Below are 17,602 nucleotides of genomic sequence, written 5' to 3' on the forward strand. Positions count from 1 at the left end.
ATGTTAATCTGACAAGCTGACACTTCTCTTTCTCTCCTCTCTCCTTCAGAACTTTAGTTATACTAATTTAAGTTCCTTATAGTCTTTAGTTTAATAGCATGTTATCATTGATTCAGATAGCCCTCTTTCATTTTTTAAACTTATTTTGTCAGTTTATTTATTTTTTTAATTCCCATTCCCCATTTTCTGTTTCCTGTATTTTATTCCTAGGTTTTAGCTACTTGGTGAATTTTGGTCTATCTTACAAACTCCTTTCTCAGATCTTTATTTGTCTTTGCTGCAACTCTTCAGCATTTGTTTTGAGCTCTAGGCAGGTAAAACTGCTTGCAGTTGCCTAAAAACATCATATTTCACTGATTTCAATAGCATAGCATATGATCTACACTCTGTGTAGAAAAAAAGCACACTAAACTAGTTATATGAAGTAAATTCTTAAATATACAATAAAATCAAATTTATGAATATGGTCCCTTTTGATGTAAAGAAGGATGAACTGTTTAGATAGGAATTCGTTTCTTGTTTATAGTGTCCTTGGATTCTTTGTAGTATGGGTGGTGATAGCTTGTAACAACATATTCTTAAAAAGTATAATTTTTTGTCTTAATTCTCTAATGTTTACTTTAGAGAAACCAATTGTCATTTTTTTAGTACCCCATTTGGTTTACTAAATGTGATTTAAAGTATGTACAGGAATATTTTTCAGAAATTAGTGAGAGTGGGGGCAAAGGAAGCCAGAACACACCAGTATGTGTTTTTAACACCTGGCTGGTTGCAGCAAATGAGGTGGAGTCCAGAATTGTCCTTCTGTAGGAATGCCCGGGGCAGTCACCAGGATTTCTGCTGCTTATGGTGAATTTCAGAGACATTTCTCTCCCTGGAGCCAATGTTGTGGCTGGACAGGTTCTTTGAGATTCTTGTTATGATTGTGAATGCACAACAACCATAAGAGAACTTGGAAATGCAAAGGTTATTACTCATAGGTCCTGGAGGATAAATAGCACCTTCAAGGGCCAGGCAGCAAGGTGGCAGGTAAGAGAAAAAGAGAAAGAGAGCACAGACCTGGGATTCTGCCATTATTATGGTTGAGGGCGGTGTGCATAGGGTTTCAAAAGTTTACTTTGTATAAATTATTTCAAAACAGAAGAGCAGATTTAGGGAGTGGGAAGAGGAAAGAAATCACTCAAGTGGTCAGTTATCTAGGTTATCCAGGGCTTTCTAAAAGGGTAGAGTAGGCCTGGCTACTTACTTATTTGTGTAGCTAGTAGATGTCATATAGGCAGCCGATTTGTGTATTTGTTCAAAATGAACGTCTTTGACATGGGTGCCTCAGAAATCAAAACCTTACATTAGGCACTTACATTGCAATAAAAAAAAATCCTTTATTGTCATGCACATAAACTCCAAGAGTGCTTTATTTAAAAACAAGTGGCCTGATGCATGAAGATTTGTGCAAGAATTGACTTTCCTTCCCCTGGCTGCCAGCATCGCCTTCACTCTGGTGAGAGCCACCATTCTGCCTTTGCTCCAGCCCAGAGCTGCCTTTCTGCCTTCCCAAGCTGCCCAGAAGCCTTGGAGCCACTGGAGTAGTGAGGAATGCCTGTGTCATTGGCCCTGGCTGCTTGGTGCCTGTGCGTGCAAATTAACTGGGCATCTTTGTTGGGTTAATTTGCATACCCTCTCCTGACCATGAAAGTATGGTTAATTTTTATCTTTCTCTTTTATTAGTGCAGATTAGCCCAAATATGACCATGCTATTATTTTCCAATGTAACTCATTACACTATGTCTAAAATTCATGTGTATCATCAACTTCTGATAATAAGTCATCAGTATCTAATAGTTCTACTAAACATTAAACATCTAATTTGTCATCTTTTTCTTCATATTTCAATAATGGTCTCTTTTATTTCAACAGTTTTCTGTAATCTATATTATATTGTTAATATCTAGTTAGACCAAAATTGATTTACTCTTACATTTTCAAAGGCAATATGAAGACCATCAATAAAAATGCACTTTAATTCTTTTAAACATGTAAATTCTTTCTCTTTTGCAAAGGACACAACTATGTTCAGACAAAATTAATGAATCACAATATGTAATATATGTTGAATGCAATTTAAACAAAGCATTATTATTTTTGTCAAACTGTTCATAGACTTTAGGGAAAATATTTAATTGGCAACTTTTCTTATTTACACTGATGTATTTACAGTTGCATGCCAAGATTTACTGGAAAAAGCTGTGAGAAAGTAATTGACCACTGTAGACTGCTCCGCATTGACTGTCTGAATGAAGGATGGTGTTTCAATATAATTGGAAGATTCAGAGTAAGTAATTTAATACATGGCAAAATAATTTAGCACATCGAAACACAATAGCTTCAGGCACTTTGTATTTCAAATGCTTTTATCAATCTAAGCCAGATAAATGCATCCTTATATGGGTATTTAAATATATTATATATAGTATAGTAATAGAGATTTTTAACTTATTAGAATTATGTTGGGAGGCCTTTGATGTGTTCTAGGTAGTGATTTCATTACAAAATAAGACTATAACTAGCTTAGTACTGGTGATATACCTCTCTCTATATAAGGCCACAGTTACTAATATCTTAAGCTCTTAAATCAGATGGGAAATAAAATTAGTCTAGTAATTATTAGTCAGGATATAAAAAATAAGTGGGTTGTTTGTTTTTTTGTTGGATAGTGTTTGAAATAATTTTACAAATCTAGTATGTGTACTACACAGAGGAAGGCATATCCTATAATTCAGCAATTCTATTTTCTGTTATGTCTATTGGAAAAATTATCAGGTTTGTACTGAACGAGACATGTAGAAGATTTTTTATGCTAAGTATTCCCTTTAGTTTATACATATCAATAGTGATAGATGAAGCTATATTTAATCCTATTCTGTGTGACTCAAGAACACATGCTTTCAAGTACTTACACATATCTCTCTTCAATATAAAGCATATGCCACCATTTATTTTTCTCTAAAACTTAACTATTGTTTCCCTAATATGAAATTATCTCATTGAAATGTCCTCTTACTTTGGTTTGAAGTTATTTTATGTTATCTTGTGTATGTTTTGGTTTTTGTTTCTTGTTTTGTTTCAGGATGGTCTCTGAGTTTTTATCTCTGACATTATTTTTAACTTTTTATTCTTTTAACAGCACTTGTCCTTGTGAGATCTCAACTATTCTAGTGCCTCAACAATTATCTATGTGTATTGACTCTATCCAGTTTCAATTTATTTTTTAAAGAAATTTGACTGGACTCTATCACCTTGCATACTTTTCTTTTTTGTGAACCTACTTTAACTTTACTTACTCCCATTAGATGATATATTAGCAGGATAGGGATGCTATTAGCTTTCTCATTGGTTTAAAATTTAGGTGATGATACTATACAATATTAAATGAGTTAACATTGCAATAATTTTTCAAAAAATAATGTCTGCTCTACCCAGTCCCTCAGTGGTTAGAGCATCAGCCCAGGACTTGCAGATTTGATTCTGGTCATGGACACAGGGCGCATACCTTACAGTTACAGGTACATCCCCACTCCAATGGGGCAAGTGGGGAGGGGGTAATAAATCAATGTGACTCTTCTCACATCAACGTTTCTCTCTCTCTGTCTGTTTTTATCCCTCCTTTCCATTCTCTCTCCAATGCTCTGGAAAAATATCCTTGGATGAGGATTAACAACACCAAAAAGGCAGATGTTAATGGCAAATAAAGCAATACTCAGTCAAATGTTTTTTAAGAGAGTCTCATTTTTCATACAAAGGATACAAATATATTTGAAAGTAAAGTAACAGTAAAGATATATATCACATAACAAGTTACATAAATACTGGCATAGCTTTATAAATAATGGGGGCTTCAATATAAGGAAATATCAAAGAAGAAGAACTTGTTTCATAAACATAATTGGGTCAATTATCAAATGAAATTATACCCTTAATAGCAGAGCTTCAAAATACATATAGCACAATCTGACATCCATCCTCATAATCATGCAGGACTTTACAATTTCTAATTAACATAAAATGTCCCTTGTATATTTAAAATGACTTTATGGAAACAGTGAAGTCTATGAAGCCTGTGACCTATGTGGTCTGGGGACAAATTAATAGGCACAGCAACAGAGAATCAGGAAATCAGAGAGAATCACGGGGAAGAATGCTTTGGGAGTCACGGAGAGTCTCTGAACTAAAGTTGGAGCTAACTCAACCCCAGGGTTAATCAGAGTTTTGATAGCCATTGGGACCTGGATAATGTTTGTATTCTACAGATATGTATAACATAAACTCAAATTAAATAAATCAACAACTTGACAATTGTTTGCTAATGTAAATGAGCATAGATTAAAATGATAAGCTATTTTTAAAGTAATATGAAAAAAAAGTTTAATTGAAGTAATATGAAAAATGGAACATACTCTATAATGACTTTAAGATTAAGAGTTTATATTAAACGTGACAGGCAACATTAGAGGTTAAAAGAAAAACCCTGAAGGTTAGCACCTTATTAATTCTATGTCATGCTTTCCCTTATGAGTTAAATTTCTCTATTTTCAATTCATTTTATTTATAATGAAAGTGCCATAAGGATGCTGAACTTTCTCATTGAATTTGTGATGAGGAATTTCTAATCAACACTTTCACAATGTCAATTGCATTTTCAACATTAATAATGTAAATGGTGCCCATGATAAAACAATTGCCACTTTCCAAATGAGTCACATTTCTAATAACCACCATGTAAGAATAAATCATTGAAGAAATTAAGAACTCATGACAAAAAAAAGAATATGTTCTTACTATCATTTTTATGTTTATTAAAATTAATAAATGACAGCCACTAAAATAAAGAATATAATTAACATTATACACATAAAGTAAACAAACCGAAACTATGCATTTAAGAACTATTTACAGTGATGAAGGATTTCTTCTCCGCAGAGTTTTAATGACGTACAAATATTAATTTTCATAGATAATACATAGTAGGAGCCATGATTTCTGATTTACATCTAACCAAATATTTTATAAGTTTTTGATGTTATGACTTAGAATTATTGACTGCTTTTATTTCATAGCACCTAAGAAAATGCCATGAGAGCTTTATACACAGCCGTTTTAGTTTGCTTCTTTTACAACTGGTTGAGAGATGCAGGCATAAGAATGTAGTTTATGTTTTAGCTCTTCTTTTTAAGTCTTCATAGGGGAGTTGACTGAAAAAAAAACAACACTTGAAATCTCATTCTAGTTTAACTTTGCCATCTGTTTTAATTTCTTTCTTCTATTTCCATCCTCTAGTTAATTTTCTTTTTACAATTATTTTCAACAAGTGTGACTTATGCAAACTCACGCTGAAAGAAGTAAGCTCAAATTAGTATTCCATATGAGTGAAATTTGCATTTAGGGTAGGATTTAGAGTTTTAGAGTTTTAGTTGCAACAGAAAACAGAAACTTAAAACAGAATACCCTCTCTCTCTCCCTCTCTCTCTCTCTCTCTCTCTCTCTCTCTCTCTCTCTCTCTCTCTCTCTCTCACACACACACACACACACACACACACACACACACACACACACACCACATTATTAGAGGATGCAGGGACTGGCTTTTTCCAAAAGACTCTCTGTATTCATATTCCTTCTAGCTCACACTAAAATAGCAACAATGGCCTCTTTGGAGTTCCTAGAGAAACACAGCATGGCCCTGCTTGAAAGTCTTTGACTTGGAGATTTTGCCATCAATTTCTCATTCAGTTTAAGTATTTTCTCAAAATTTTACTTTCTCAATGTTTCCTTCTCTAGACACCTATCTAAAATATTAAAAACTCCCTTCCATCCCATATGTGTCACCTTGCTTTACATTTCTTCTTAACAACCATTGTCAACCTATTTACCAGATAATAATATGCTTATTCATGTATTTTTTAATTGCCTATGAGACTATATTAAACCAAAAGTTATGCTCTATGAAGGTAGATGTTTCTTTGTACTGGAGTAACCTTCCAGAGAAGGTAACAACATTCTAGCAATGGCAAGTTATGCCAAGTGTACATGATGGGAACCTATTTGAAGGATACTTCTATGGAGGACAAGTGCAGACTCCATAAACTGACCACTGGGCAACCTCTCTCTTAGTAATGAGGTAGTCAGAGCTAGCTTGACATGGAATCATGGAATCTGTCTTGTGTCTTGACCAGGAATTGAACGGGGTAGAGGAGTATTTGGTAAAAAGTGTAAAGAAGAGTTTTGCATAAAATACCCCTCAAAAATTATATATATATATGCTACAAAAGTTAAAACAACAAAGGAGGTCAGGTTATCTAAGTATTTTTATGAACACAGAAAAAGTTTATACACATACACAAAATAAAAATAAAAACAACGTAAAATTTACACTCTGATCTGCTACTAAAAATTTAAATTGAAGAGAAAAACTGAAATGATTTCTTATTGTTTGGCCCAAGAACTGCATTCAAAGCTGCCAACATACTTTCTGACGGTACCCTCAACCAGCTAAACACATTAATACTTCCATTCTTTCTCAGTCCTCAGAAACACTTTCTTCAGGTTTAAGGAATGGATGGGTAGTGTCATAATTTGTGCTGAGAGACTCAGGCATCTCTGGAAAAGAATGGTTGAAGTCAGGTATGAGAAGATCCCTAGCACAACCAAGTGTGACTGTGTCCCTTAGGGGATGCTTAGCAATGTCCTGAGACATTTTTGGTTGTCACAAATCAGGGCTGGTGCTGCTACTGGCACCTGATGGTTAAAAGCCTGGTGAGCTGCTAAGCATCCCTCAATGCACATGACAGTCTCCACCAGAAAGAGATGTGAGTTCCAACATATCTATTTACTGTGGTTTAGAAAACCTACCTTAGAGGAAGTATAGGTTCAGGAAGTTAGAAAATAGTAAAACTTGTGCACAGAAAGAAAAATAGACTTTGTGGAAGGTTAAAGAACCTCAAATTTAAAAAAAAAAAGAGAACTTTCTGTTTTAAACTAGTAGAAGTCCATAACATAGAATAGGTCCCAGGTTGAGAAGCCTTTGTCTGCTTTATGTGAGCCCTATAATCAGAGTTAGGTGCAAAGTAGTTGGTTAAGTCAAATCACTTTTTGGTTATTTTTTCTTCCTTTGCTGAGAAGAGATGATATACATCCAATCCAGAAAGTGGAGTATATGATGCTTCTCACAAGCTCTGTTTCTCACTCAATACTTTGCTCTGGAATACTTGCTTAGATTTAATTATTTTGTATGTTTCCTCCTTATTTATATTATTGGATATTTAGATAAAAAAGTTTGGAGAAGTTATATTAAGAAGTATGAACTAGTATGATAGTGAGAGAGTTCTCTCTACTTGTTTTTAAGAGAGGAGGAGATAGGAGCAAGATTCCAGATTTATTAAACATAAAACAGGTAAATTAAAGAGTTGTTGACTTTTGTGAAGTAGCTTTAGTAATGCTGAATTCAGGATCAACTTCAATAATCTCCTGATCCATGTCTTATACCAGAGATAGTTTTCCTCTGCTCTTCTCTGTCCTTCATAGACATTTTTTAAATGGTTCTCTGACTCTGCTTCATTAGATGAATTATTTATGCTGATCTTGTTCAGGTTCTTGGTAATGAAGTGAATGTCTGCCTAATACAGTGTTTGAATGAGAATAGCATCTACACACTAGCTTTTAAGTCTTTTCCATGTGCATTATTTCTTTATTTTAGTTTTTCAGTCTATCTTTTAAATATATCTTTATTGATTTCTGAAGGGAAGGGAGAGGGAGAGAGATAGAAACATCAATGATGAGAGAGGATCACCCATCAGCTGCCTCTTCCGTGCCCCGGAGTGGGGACCAAGCCTGAAACCCCAGGCATGTGCCTTGACCAGTAATTGAACCCTGATCTCCTGATTCATAGTTCAATGCTCAGCCACTAAACGACACCAGCAGAACTCTTCAATTTATTTTAATAATTTAAATCACTGTTATTTGAATCAACAAACAAAAGCATCCATTTACTTAGAAGTACATTTTCAAAAAACAAAATGAAAAAAATCTTGCCTGGATTTTATATTTCATTCTCAAATGGTTTTGTTGCCCTACAATTATTAGTCACAAAAAGTCACAGAAACTTATTTTATGGTCAAACTCACATAGTATTATCTGAGTCATCTTTCCTTTGCTTTCACAGTCAGCAAGCAATAGTGAAGCAACAGATATTCTCAATTGAGAGCATTAATAGAAATTAAAGTTACCATACAGCTTCTATTATCTGTCAAGATCTTTCTATATAGAGTTTACTCTTTATAGTAAATTAGTAGTTCTAGGACAAAAATAGAAATACTCAGGGATCCATGCTTATGCCAGTGTTACTTATACATGCAAGATATGTAATTTAACAAGTGCAACAAGTAGTACTTTGTAATTCCATATTTTCTATAGATTGATTGTAATAATTAGTACTAGCTACTTAACGGAAAGAAATTTAACAAGGATTTTAAGTGATAAATATGATTAAAAAACTCTCACACTTTCTAAATTTGGTTTGACTTTACACCATTTTTCATGAATAAGAGCAAGAATGGAGACATTTTTAATTATGTTCTATTACCTCTTTTGCTCATTTTCAGCAGAATTTTATATCAATTAATAAAGTAAATTAAACAGCTCATGTATAAGAAATGACAGCTTAATTCATCTAAATATATGTAGTCCCTGTAAGTAGTTGAAATGCTCATATTTAAAGGAAACAAATATAAACACTTAAAGTGCCTTAGGGAAACTAAAGGTGACAAATGTCTTTATTAATAATTAAATTAAAAATTAAATAGAATTTAATTTTTAGAATTAAATAGAATTTAATGCCTTAAGAATTTTTAATGTATTTTTATTGATTTCAGAGAGGAAGGGAGAAGGAGAGAGAAATATAGAGATAAATAATGAAAAAAAAATATGTAAAAGAATGAATGTTTTCAACTGGCTGACTTCTGCATGCCTCACACTGGGAATGGAGCCCACAACCCGGGCATGCTCCCTGACAGGCAATTGAACCATGACCTCCTGGTTCATAGGTCAATGCTCAACCACTGAGCCACATTGGCCTGACTGCCTTAATTTTTTTTTACAATTTAAAAACTTGCTTCTTGTAATTAAGGTGAAATCACAGATGAAACTAGGAAAAACATTCTTATTTATGAGAGTGTCATTTATACTATACTTTGGATCTTTAAGATGAAATTTTTTTCTTCCAATAAGCTCATAAACAGGAGTGAGAGGCATAATATCTGTATTAATACTAAGGCTATACACTTAAAAAGGGATATCAAAGGTAAATGTGAAACTGAAGGCAAACTTTGTTGAACAGTATTTGGGAATCTAGTGTATGGGTAACTGAATAATGGCCCCCCAAATATGCCCATAGCTTAATCTCCAGAACCTATTCATCTTACTTCATGTGGAAAAAGAGACTTTGAAGATGTAATTAAGAAAAGGATCTTGCTACGAGGAGTTTATTCTGACTTATCCAGATGGGCCTGAGGAAATTACAGACATCCTGATAAGAGGGCCACATAAGCAGTCAGAGGACAGAGAAAGTGGTGTGGTTTCCAAAGCAAAGATTGGAGTTGTATTCTTTCAAAATGCAGGAAGAGTACGTGAGCTACAGGATATACATGTAGCAGCTGAAAACAGCCAGGAAACAGATTCCCTCCTGAGAGCCTGCAGAAGCAACCAGACCTCTGAAATCTTTATCCCCCGAGGAGTGATTTCAGACTTCTGAACACAAGAAATATGTAAAAGAATGAATGTTTTAAACTACTAAGGCTATGGTAATTTATTACAGCAGCAGCAGCAGAAAACAAATACACCAAGACTTCAGAAGAATTTATTTTTAACACACACAAAAAAATAAGTTTTCTGGCTTAAAATTATTAGAGGTGCTCTCTGACTGAACATAAATTTGATGAGAAGAATGGTGTTTGGTTCTCTTTGCTCACAAAAAACATTCACAAAACACAAAAGGACGTCACTTTGGATTTACGCTTAGTGGCCATTTCTAGTTTGAGCGTCAGGGCCATCTGCAGCAATTGACAAAGGTAAATTGGTGCAGGTCAGAATAAGGAAAAGCAGCAAAATGGTTGGTTGGTTCATTATTCATTGGTTAAAATTCCCCATTTACTTTCAAAGGTGGGCATGTTTGGTGGGCCCATTCGTGACCTATTTAGGAAACCAGTAGCCAGGTACATAGGCAGGATTAGCTCCTGTGGATGCAATATCCTAGATGCATTCATGACTTACTAATTTATCATCTACCCATGATACTTCAAGAATGAAATGGGGTCTTATCAGCTACTTGGTTTGTATAACAGGTATTGAACTAGGTCTTGTTAGAAATGCTGTTCTTTCCAACATAGGCTTCTAATTTTATAAATTGTAGTCAACGTAATTCTGATTTATCTTTAACAATTTATGAAGTAATTGTTTTACCTGGTACTCTAAGGGACCGATAAAAGGATTGATTATAAATGAGGCAATGCACAGTTCACAGGGAGAACCACATATAATTTACTAGAGACAACATCTTGATTATAGATATAATCACAGGAATTAAAGAGGCCCAGGGGTTAGCTAATTTTCATTCTTACTCAGTAAGCATTAGTGAAATCCTTAGCCAGATATTTTTTATGGAAAATGTTCTTTGTTTTTAATATCGTAGGTTTCTTTCCTTGTGTCTTTTTGAGTGATACCACTAACTGCTCTCTTGAAAGCATGTTTATTTTAAACAGACTTTGTGGAAACTCTCTGTTCCAGGCACATTTGAGCTAGACCAGCGGTCGGCAAACTCATTAGTCAACAGAGCCAAATATCAACAGTACAATGATTGAAATTTATTTTGAGAGCCAAATTTTTTAAACTTAAATTTCTTCCAATGCCACTTCTTTAAAATAGACTCGCCTAGGCAGTGGTATTTTGTGGAAGAGACACACTCAAAGGGCCAAAGAGCTGCATGCATCTTGCAAGCCTCAGTTTTCAGACCAGGGGACTAGACAGATCATGATCCTATGTCATGTTTGTAATAGTCACTCAAAGTTTAGTTTGACAATAGTGTCCACCTATTATAATGAGGGATTGTTTCCTCTAACTAAAAATATATATATATATATATATATATATATATATATATATATATATATATATAGAGAGAGAGAGAGAGAGAGAGAGAGAGGGAGAGAGAGGGAGAGAGAGAGAGGTTGGGGGGAGGACTAATAAATATTTCAGCATATTTAAGTATACTTAAACATATACTTAAATATGTTAAAGTATGTTTCCTATCACCTTTCCTGAATTCTTCATGCCATTTCCCTATCTAAATCTGGGATTGGACACAGAACGGTTTAGGGATTTAGAATTACAGGCAGATGGATGACCATCCTGTTTCAATTGACAAAAACTTCAGCTTGACAACATGCTGACGACTAGAATTTTTTACAATGAGGTACAATGTTTAATTATATAATTGTGCCAAAACAGCTTAATATGCACCACCACCCAGTCAAATTTTATGTAAAGATAATTAAAATTACTCATCTTTTTATCGATATGAACAGTGAATAAAGGAATTGGGAAACATTATATTTTAGTTTTTAAAAATTAGGTCCCTCTCTTCTCCTTACTAAACAAAGTATTACCTGGCTAAGGCATATTTTTAAAATGGGTATTTTATCTTTTTAGTAATATTAAGAACTCAGTGGTCTCATCCAGGTGAATGATCTCAACTTTAAGATGACCCTAGTTGACTCTGAGAAGCATATAGTACCTCAATTCTCTCATTAAAACTCCTTATATAAAAGGTACATATACGAAAGACCTTAAGGAATTAGAAAATCACTTAGAATCACCTCAGAGAAGTATGTCATAGTGAATTTTAATATTTTTAATATAGTCCAACTTACTTACTTGAGGGCCAAAAATGAAAGTATTAAACTCTTATCAATGAAGTGGGCTATTTCAACTCATGACAAGTTATCATATTTTAAAGTTTTATTCATTTTGTATTTCATTACTATGAATGTAGCATATTGACAAATGTTTTCTACTTAATGACTAATATAATTTGTAGGTTAGTATTTTTTTATATTTCTACTGTAAAAAATTTTTCTAAGGAATGGTCTAAATATGTAATTGAATTTTAAATCTAGAAAATTTACTTTTAAAAGTCTGCCTTAGTATGTCTACCATGACTTGAAACAAAATATGTAAAACTATTTAGTCTGAGGAAAATCATGTTACTTCAAAAGGCATAACAAACAGTTATAGAAAAAACAAAAATATAGAGACCAAAACAAAATAAAATATGATAAGATTTTAATCCTAAGTATATAAATGTAAGCCCTAGCCTTGTAAAGTTTGAAGTATGTGAACTTAAAAACAACAGGGGGGGGGGGGGCAAACAAAAACCTCATAATTGTTATCTTTTTATCCAAACAGATAAAGTGAGTGTAATATGACTAACTCTATCAAGGTTGTGGAAAATTCAAATGAAATTATTTAAATAAGATAATGCCTTGAACTCATTTGAACAATGGTAAAGTTAATATAACAGTTAAATGGTATCTCATAAACACATGTGCAGGGAGAGAGAAATGGGGATTCGGGGGAGGGGAGAAAGAATGTCACTTATTCCTGTTTTTCATATCTTTATTATATAGAGGGGAAAATTCTACATATTCTTATGCAGTTTTAAAAAACTTATAAATGTTTACAATGAATATAAATGGAACCATTAGAGAATAGTTCTTGCAATGATAGGTATAGGCCATGATGTAGAGAAAGTTTCTTTGAGAGACAGTTTAAAATGCTTAATACAGCATAAGTAGAATATCTAAAATAGATTATTTCTTGCCTATGCAAAAAATAAAACTAGACCACCAACTTACACCATACACAAAAATAAACTCAAAATAGATAAAGGACTTAAGCATAAGATGGGAAACCATTAAAAACCTAGAGAAATCTACAGGCAGCAAAATCTCAGACTTAACCTGAAGAAATTTCTTCACTGATACTGCTCCTAGAGCAATGGAAACTAAAGAGAAAACAAACAAGTGGGAGTACATCAAAATAAAAAGCTTTTTCACAGCAAAAGGAAACCATTAACAAAGCAACAAGAAAGCCCACTGCATGGGATAACGTATTTTCCAATGTTGTCACTGACAAGGGCTCAATCTCCAACATTTACAGGGAACTCATACAATTTAACAAAAGGAAAATAACCCAATAAAAAAAAATGGGCAATTGACCTAAATAGATACTTTTCTAAAGACAGAAGAAAGGCCAAGAGGCATATGAAAACTTACTCAAAGTGGCTAATCATGCAAAAGATGCAAATCAAAATGACAATGAGATACCTCTCACACCTGTCAGAGTGGCTATCATCAACAAATCAACAAAAGACAATTGCTGGTGAGGATTCAGAGATAAAGGAACCCTCCTGCACTGCTGTTGGGCATGCAGACTGGTGCAGCCACTGTGGAAAACAGTATGCAGTTTCCTCTAAAAATGGAACTCCCATTTGACCCAGTGATCCCACTTATATCCCAAGAAACAAGAAACACCAATTAGAAAGGATATATGCACCCCTATGTTCATAGCAGCATAATTCACCATAGCTAAAATGGAAACAGCCTAAGTGCCCAACAGTAGATGAGTGGATTAGAAACCTGTGTTCCATCTACTACTACCTGCGGTAAAAAAGAAAGAGTTCTTACCATTTGCAACAGCATGGATGGAACTGAAGATCGTTGTGCTAAGTGAAATAAGCCAGTTAGAGAAAGAAATATCACATGATTTCACTCATTTATGGAATATAATGAACAACATAAACTAATTAATAAAAACAGATCCAGAGAGAGAGAGAAAAACATCAATCAGACCATTAAACCTCAGAGGTTAGGTAGGGAGGGTGGGGGTAAGGGGTGGAGGTCAACCAAGGGATTGTATGCATGCACATAAGCCTAACCAATGGCCACAGACAATAGAGGGGTGAGGGCATAACTTGTGAGTGGGGGGTGGATAGGTGGGTAATGGGGGAATAAGGACACATATGTAACACCTTAATCAATAAAGAATTTTTAAAAAATAAGAAATAAGCATCTAGAGTTGTTTTTAAATCTTCTTTGTACTATCAATCAAAATTGTTTTCTCTTCATAAAAGGAAAGGCTTTAAAAAGCATCCTCAAATATATTTAACATACGACATGTTTATTCAGTTAGGGTAATACATTTGTTCTGAATATGTATTTGATGTCAATTAAAGAAAGGCATCAATTTTGGTACTGTAAAATTTGCTCCTTTCTAATATAACTTACATAGATATGTGACATAAGAAATAAATAGCCCTAGCCGGTTTGGCTCAGTGGATAGAGTATCAACATGCAAACTCAAGAGTCCCAGGTTTGATTCCTGTCAAGGGCATGTACCTTGGTTGAGGGCACATAACCAGTAGGGTGTGTGCAAGAGGCAGCTGATCGGTATTTCTCTCATGGATCTTTATAGCTTTCTATCCTTCTCCCTTTCTCTCTGTAAAAAGTCAATAAAATATATATTTTAAAAAGAAATAGCTTTTTTATGAATAATTTTCTATGTTCTCATGCTTGTTTTACTATTGTTGTCAAATTAGCTCATCATTGTCTTAATTTTACTGTTGCTTACCAAAATTATGTTTTTAAGAGCTTATCAAGTTCAAAGACAGTTCAAGTTTAGTTTTTTAATATATCCAGTTAGTTAGTTCACTGTCAAAATCTAGGTAGATGTTTACTTCCAAATGCATTATCTGTAAATCCCCAAATGCATTATCTATAGATCCTCACCTTCTGGCACTGGACTCACTTCCAAAAGAAATAGTGCAAATTCTGAATTGTTTGCTGTTTTCAATTCTTACAAATAAAATGGGAAGTCAAGTATGAGAAAATTAAATTGCTATGGTCAAATGTATATTTTTCTCAGAACCCTATAAACAACTATTGTTTATTGCAATGAATATTAGTTTCCTTACAGAAATATGAGCTATATATATAAGAGTATATATATATATAGCTCATATTTAAAGTTGATAAATATTTCAAAATAGAAATAACCCACCTTACATAAGTTTAGTCTCACATTTAGATGGAGGGAATTTTTGCTAAGTGTGTTAGAGTATGTTGTGGTAATTAATCCCCCATAAACAACTAACTCTCTCTCTCTCTCTCTCTCTCTCTCTCTCTCTCTCTCTCTCTCTCTCTCTCTCTCTCTCCCTCCAGAGGCCTAAGAACTGATTATTTTCATCTAATCATATAGTAACTGTATTTAATTTCAGGAATAATATCATGAATATATAATCTACTTAGACAACCAAGCATACCAGTTTGATAGGACATGAGCATTTCAATGCCAAAAGTGTCCTAGCAAACAGTTGAGTTAGTTAACCTAAATCCACTCTACTACAATTGGACCCATTTTAAATAAAGAACTATTTTCTGTTTCATGAATAAAGTTTGAAATATAATAAATGCTCAAATCTATTTCCATACATCCACACATTTTTGAACAAATGTTTGTTACTTTATCCATGAATTCAATGGGAGATAGTATTAAAAATTCCAAGGATTAATCTGGGGAGATTAATAATTTATCTGAGTGGTTTCATATAAACTTTTTAACACCCCTATAGGTGCAAATAAAATTGATGGAGAAAAATTAATATTACCCTGTCACCTCAGGTCATTGTGTAATTTTTAGCATCTTAAGGATAGAGAGGACCATTTATTCTACTGGAAATTCACTTCACTGTAAAATAGAGCCAATTTTAAAGTGACTAAACTCCTCAAAAAACACCAGTCCTGCCATACAATTGATCTTGGGTCATTAAATTTTCTATTTAAGATTATGAGAAATAAAAAAATAGTATTTTAATAGTCAGTGAATAGTATATTAGTTACCATGTCTACCTAAATTCAGAATGACTACTTTTCATTATCAACATTTTTGGAATCCATACCCAGAAATAATTTGATTTATTAAAAATTATTTTTTAAATAAAATAGCAGTATTCAGAGAAAAATATATGGATTTGTGATCAACTTAAATGATTTTCTAAAAAGTATCATTACATGATTATCAATGGTCTAACATCCACTTATCTCTTAGGAATATTGTCTGAAAATATGATTCTCTCAATAAACTGGAATGAATTCACCAAAATAAAACTCATCAGTTAGAAGAGTTATGTTATAATATATTTTCATAATTTCTCTTTTTTTAAGGCTGCTAGAAAACTTAGAGCTATTTAGAAGTGAAGTTTTATTTTACTTGTTCAAAACTCTCTATTCTAACATATCACTATTTTACTTTACTCCTGTTCTATTAACCTGCCTTAAAGGTTATATTGTATCATACATCGAAGCTATTGTTTTTGTAGAATGTGTATGAATTCCATATGAACACAAAAGTCATGAATGAGAGTTCAGATTCAGAAATAGACCTGCACTTAAATTACATAACCTCTATATGTTCTTTAATAAAATAAATTATTACTAACACACAGTTTGGTAATTCAGTGGCAATGTATTGGTGTTGCAGTTATTTATGAAAGGTAATAAGAGCTCTAATTTCCCATCCCAAATATCCACCTATACATCCCAACTTTGTCTAAAGGCATGATACCTTCAATGTCCTCATTCAAGATGTAGGGGTCTAATAACAGATAAATGGTCCTGACTTTCCTTGAGACCAATTTTGAGGGACTATTTTTTATTCATAAAAAGCCAGAGCCCAATTTGTCTCCCAGTAATATTAGAAATAACAGCATGAGCACCACAGCACCTCTGGGAGCAGGGACCCACATTATTCCTGTTATTTTGCTTGGCTTCTGTCTTCAGTAGGCGGCATCTACTCCTTACTGGTCAATATCCCCAAAAGTTATTACAGAAGATGTGGATTTATTTACTTATCTTATTTTCAATGGATTCCTCACTCCTGAATATGATAGCAATGATGGTTGTATATCTTTGGTGCAGCTCTCTCTGATTTTCTTACCTGAAAACACACACCCATGAGCAACACAAAGCAAAACAAAAACTTAAGAGATGGCTTTTAAGCTAAGTTTTTTCAGGTTTTTGTGTTTGGTTTGGTTTAAGTTGCAGAGATGAGTCTACATAATATGCTACTTTGTTAAGTTCATTTTGTGCAACCATAGATTGAAATATATTATGCCTTCATATTTTTAGGTCAAGGAGGAACATAAGTCCAATAAGACACATGTTCAATGACAGTGAAGATTAGTTGATGTCATTTGAAGAATCAAGATTCTAAGTCTTAGTATAAAATTATGGGTTAAAATTTTTAGTGACATCAAGACAGAAATGTTTGATAGAATTGTACTCTCTTAGTAGTTATTCAGTATAATTAAGTGATGATTTTTCTGATTATTTCTAATATTCAGTGTTGATTCCAGTTATCTATATAGTAATCAGATTCATACTTTGTCTATCCATTAAGAAATTGTATTGTGAATTAAAAGAGAAGGTTGATATAACTTAAAAAC

General features: G+C 33.4%; 1 protein-coding gene across 1 annotated transcript in view; it reads left to right on the forward strand.

The window, feature by feature from the left end:
• Positions 1-17,602, forward strand: part of EYS (eyes shut homolog) — a 1,188,193-nt gene that overhangs the window by 79,370 nt on the left and 1,091,221 nt on the right. The window contains 1 exon segment of the mRNA XM_036415133.1: positions 2,215-2,327. Coding sequence (XP_036271026.1) covers positions 2,215-2,327 — 113 coding nt within the window.

Source organism: Pipistrellus kuhlii, unplaced genomic scaffold (genome assembly GCF_014108245.1).
Source record: "Pipistrellus kuhlii isolate mPipKuh1 unplaced genomic scaffold, mPipKuh1.p scaffold_m20_p_5, whole genome shotgun sequence".
NCBI classification, from domain to species: Eukaryota; Metazoa; Chordata; class Mammalia; order Chiroptera; family Vespertilionidae; genus Pipistrellus; species Pipistrellus kuhlii.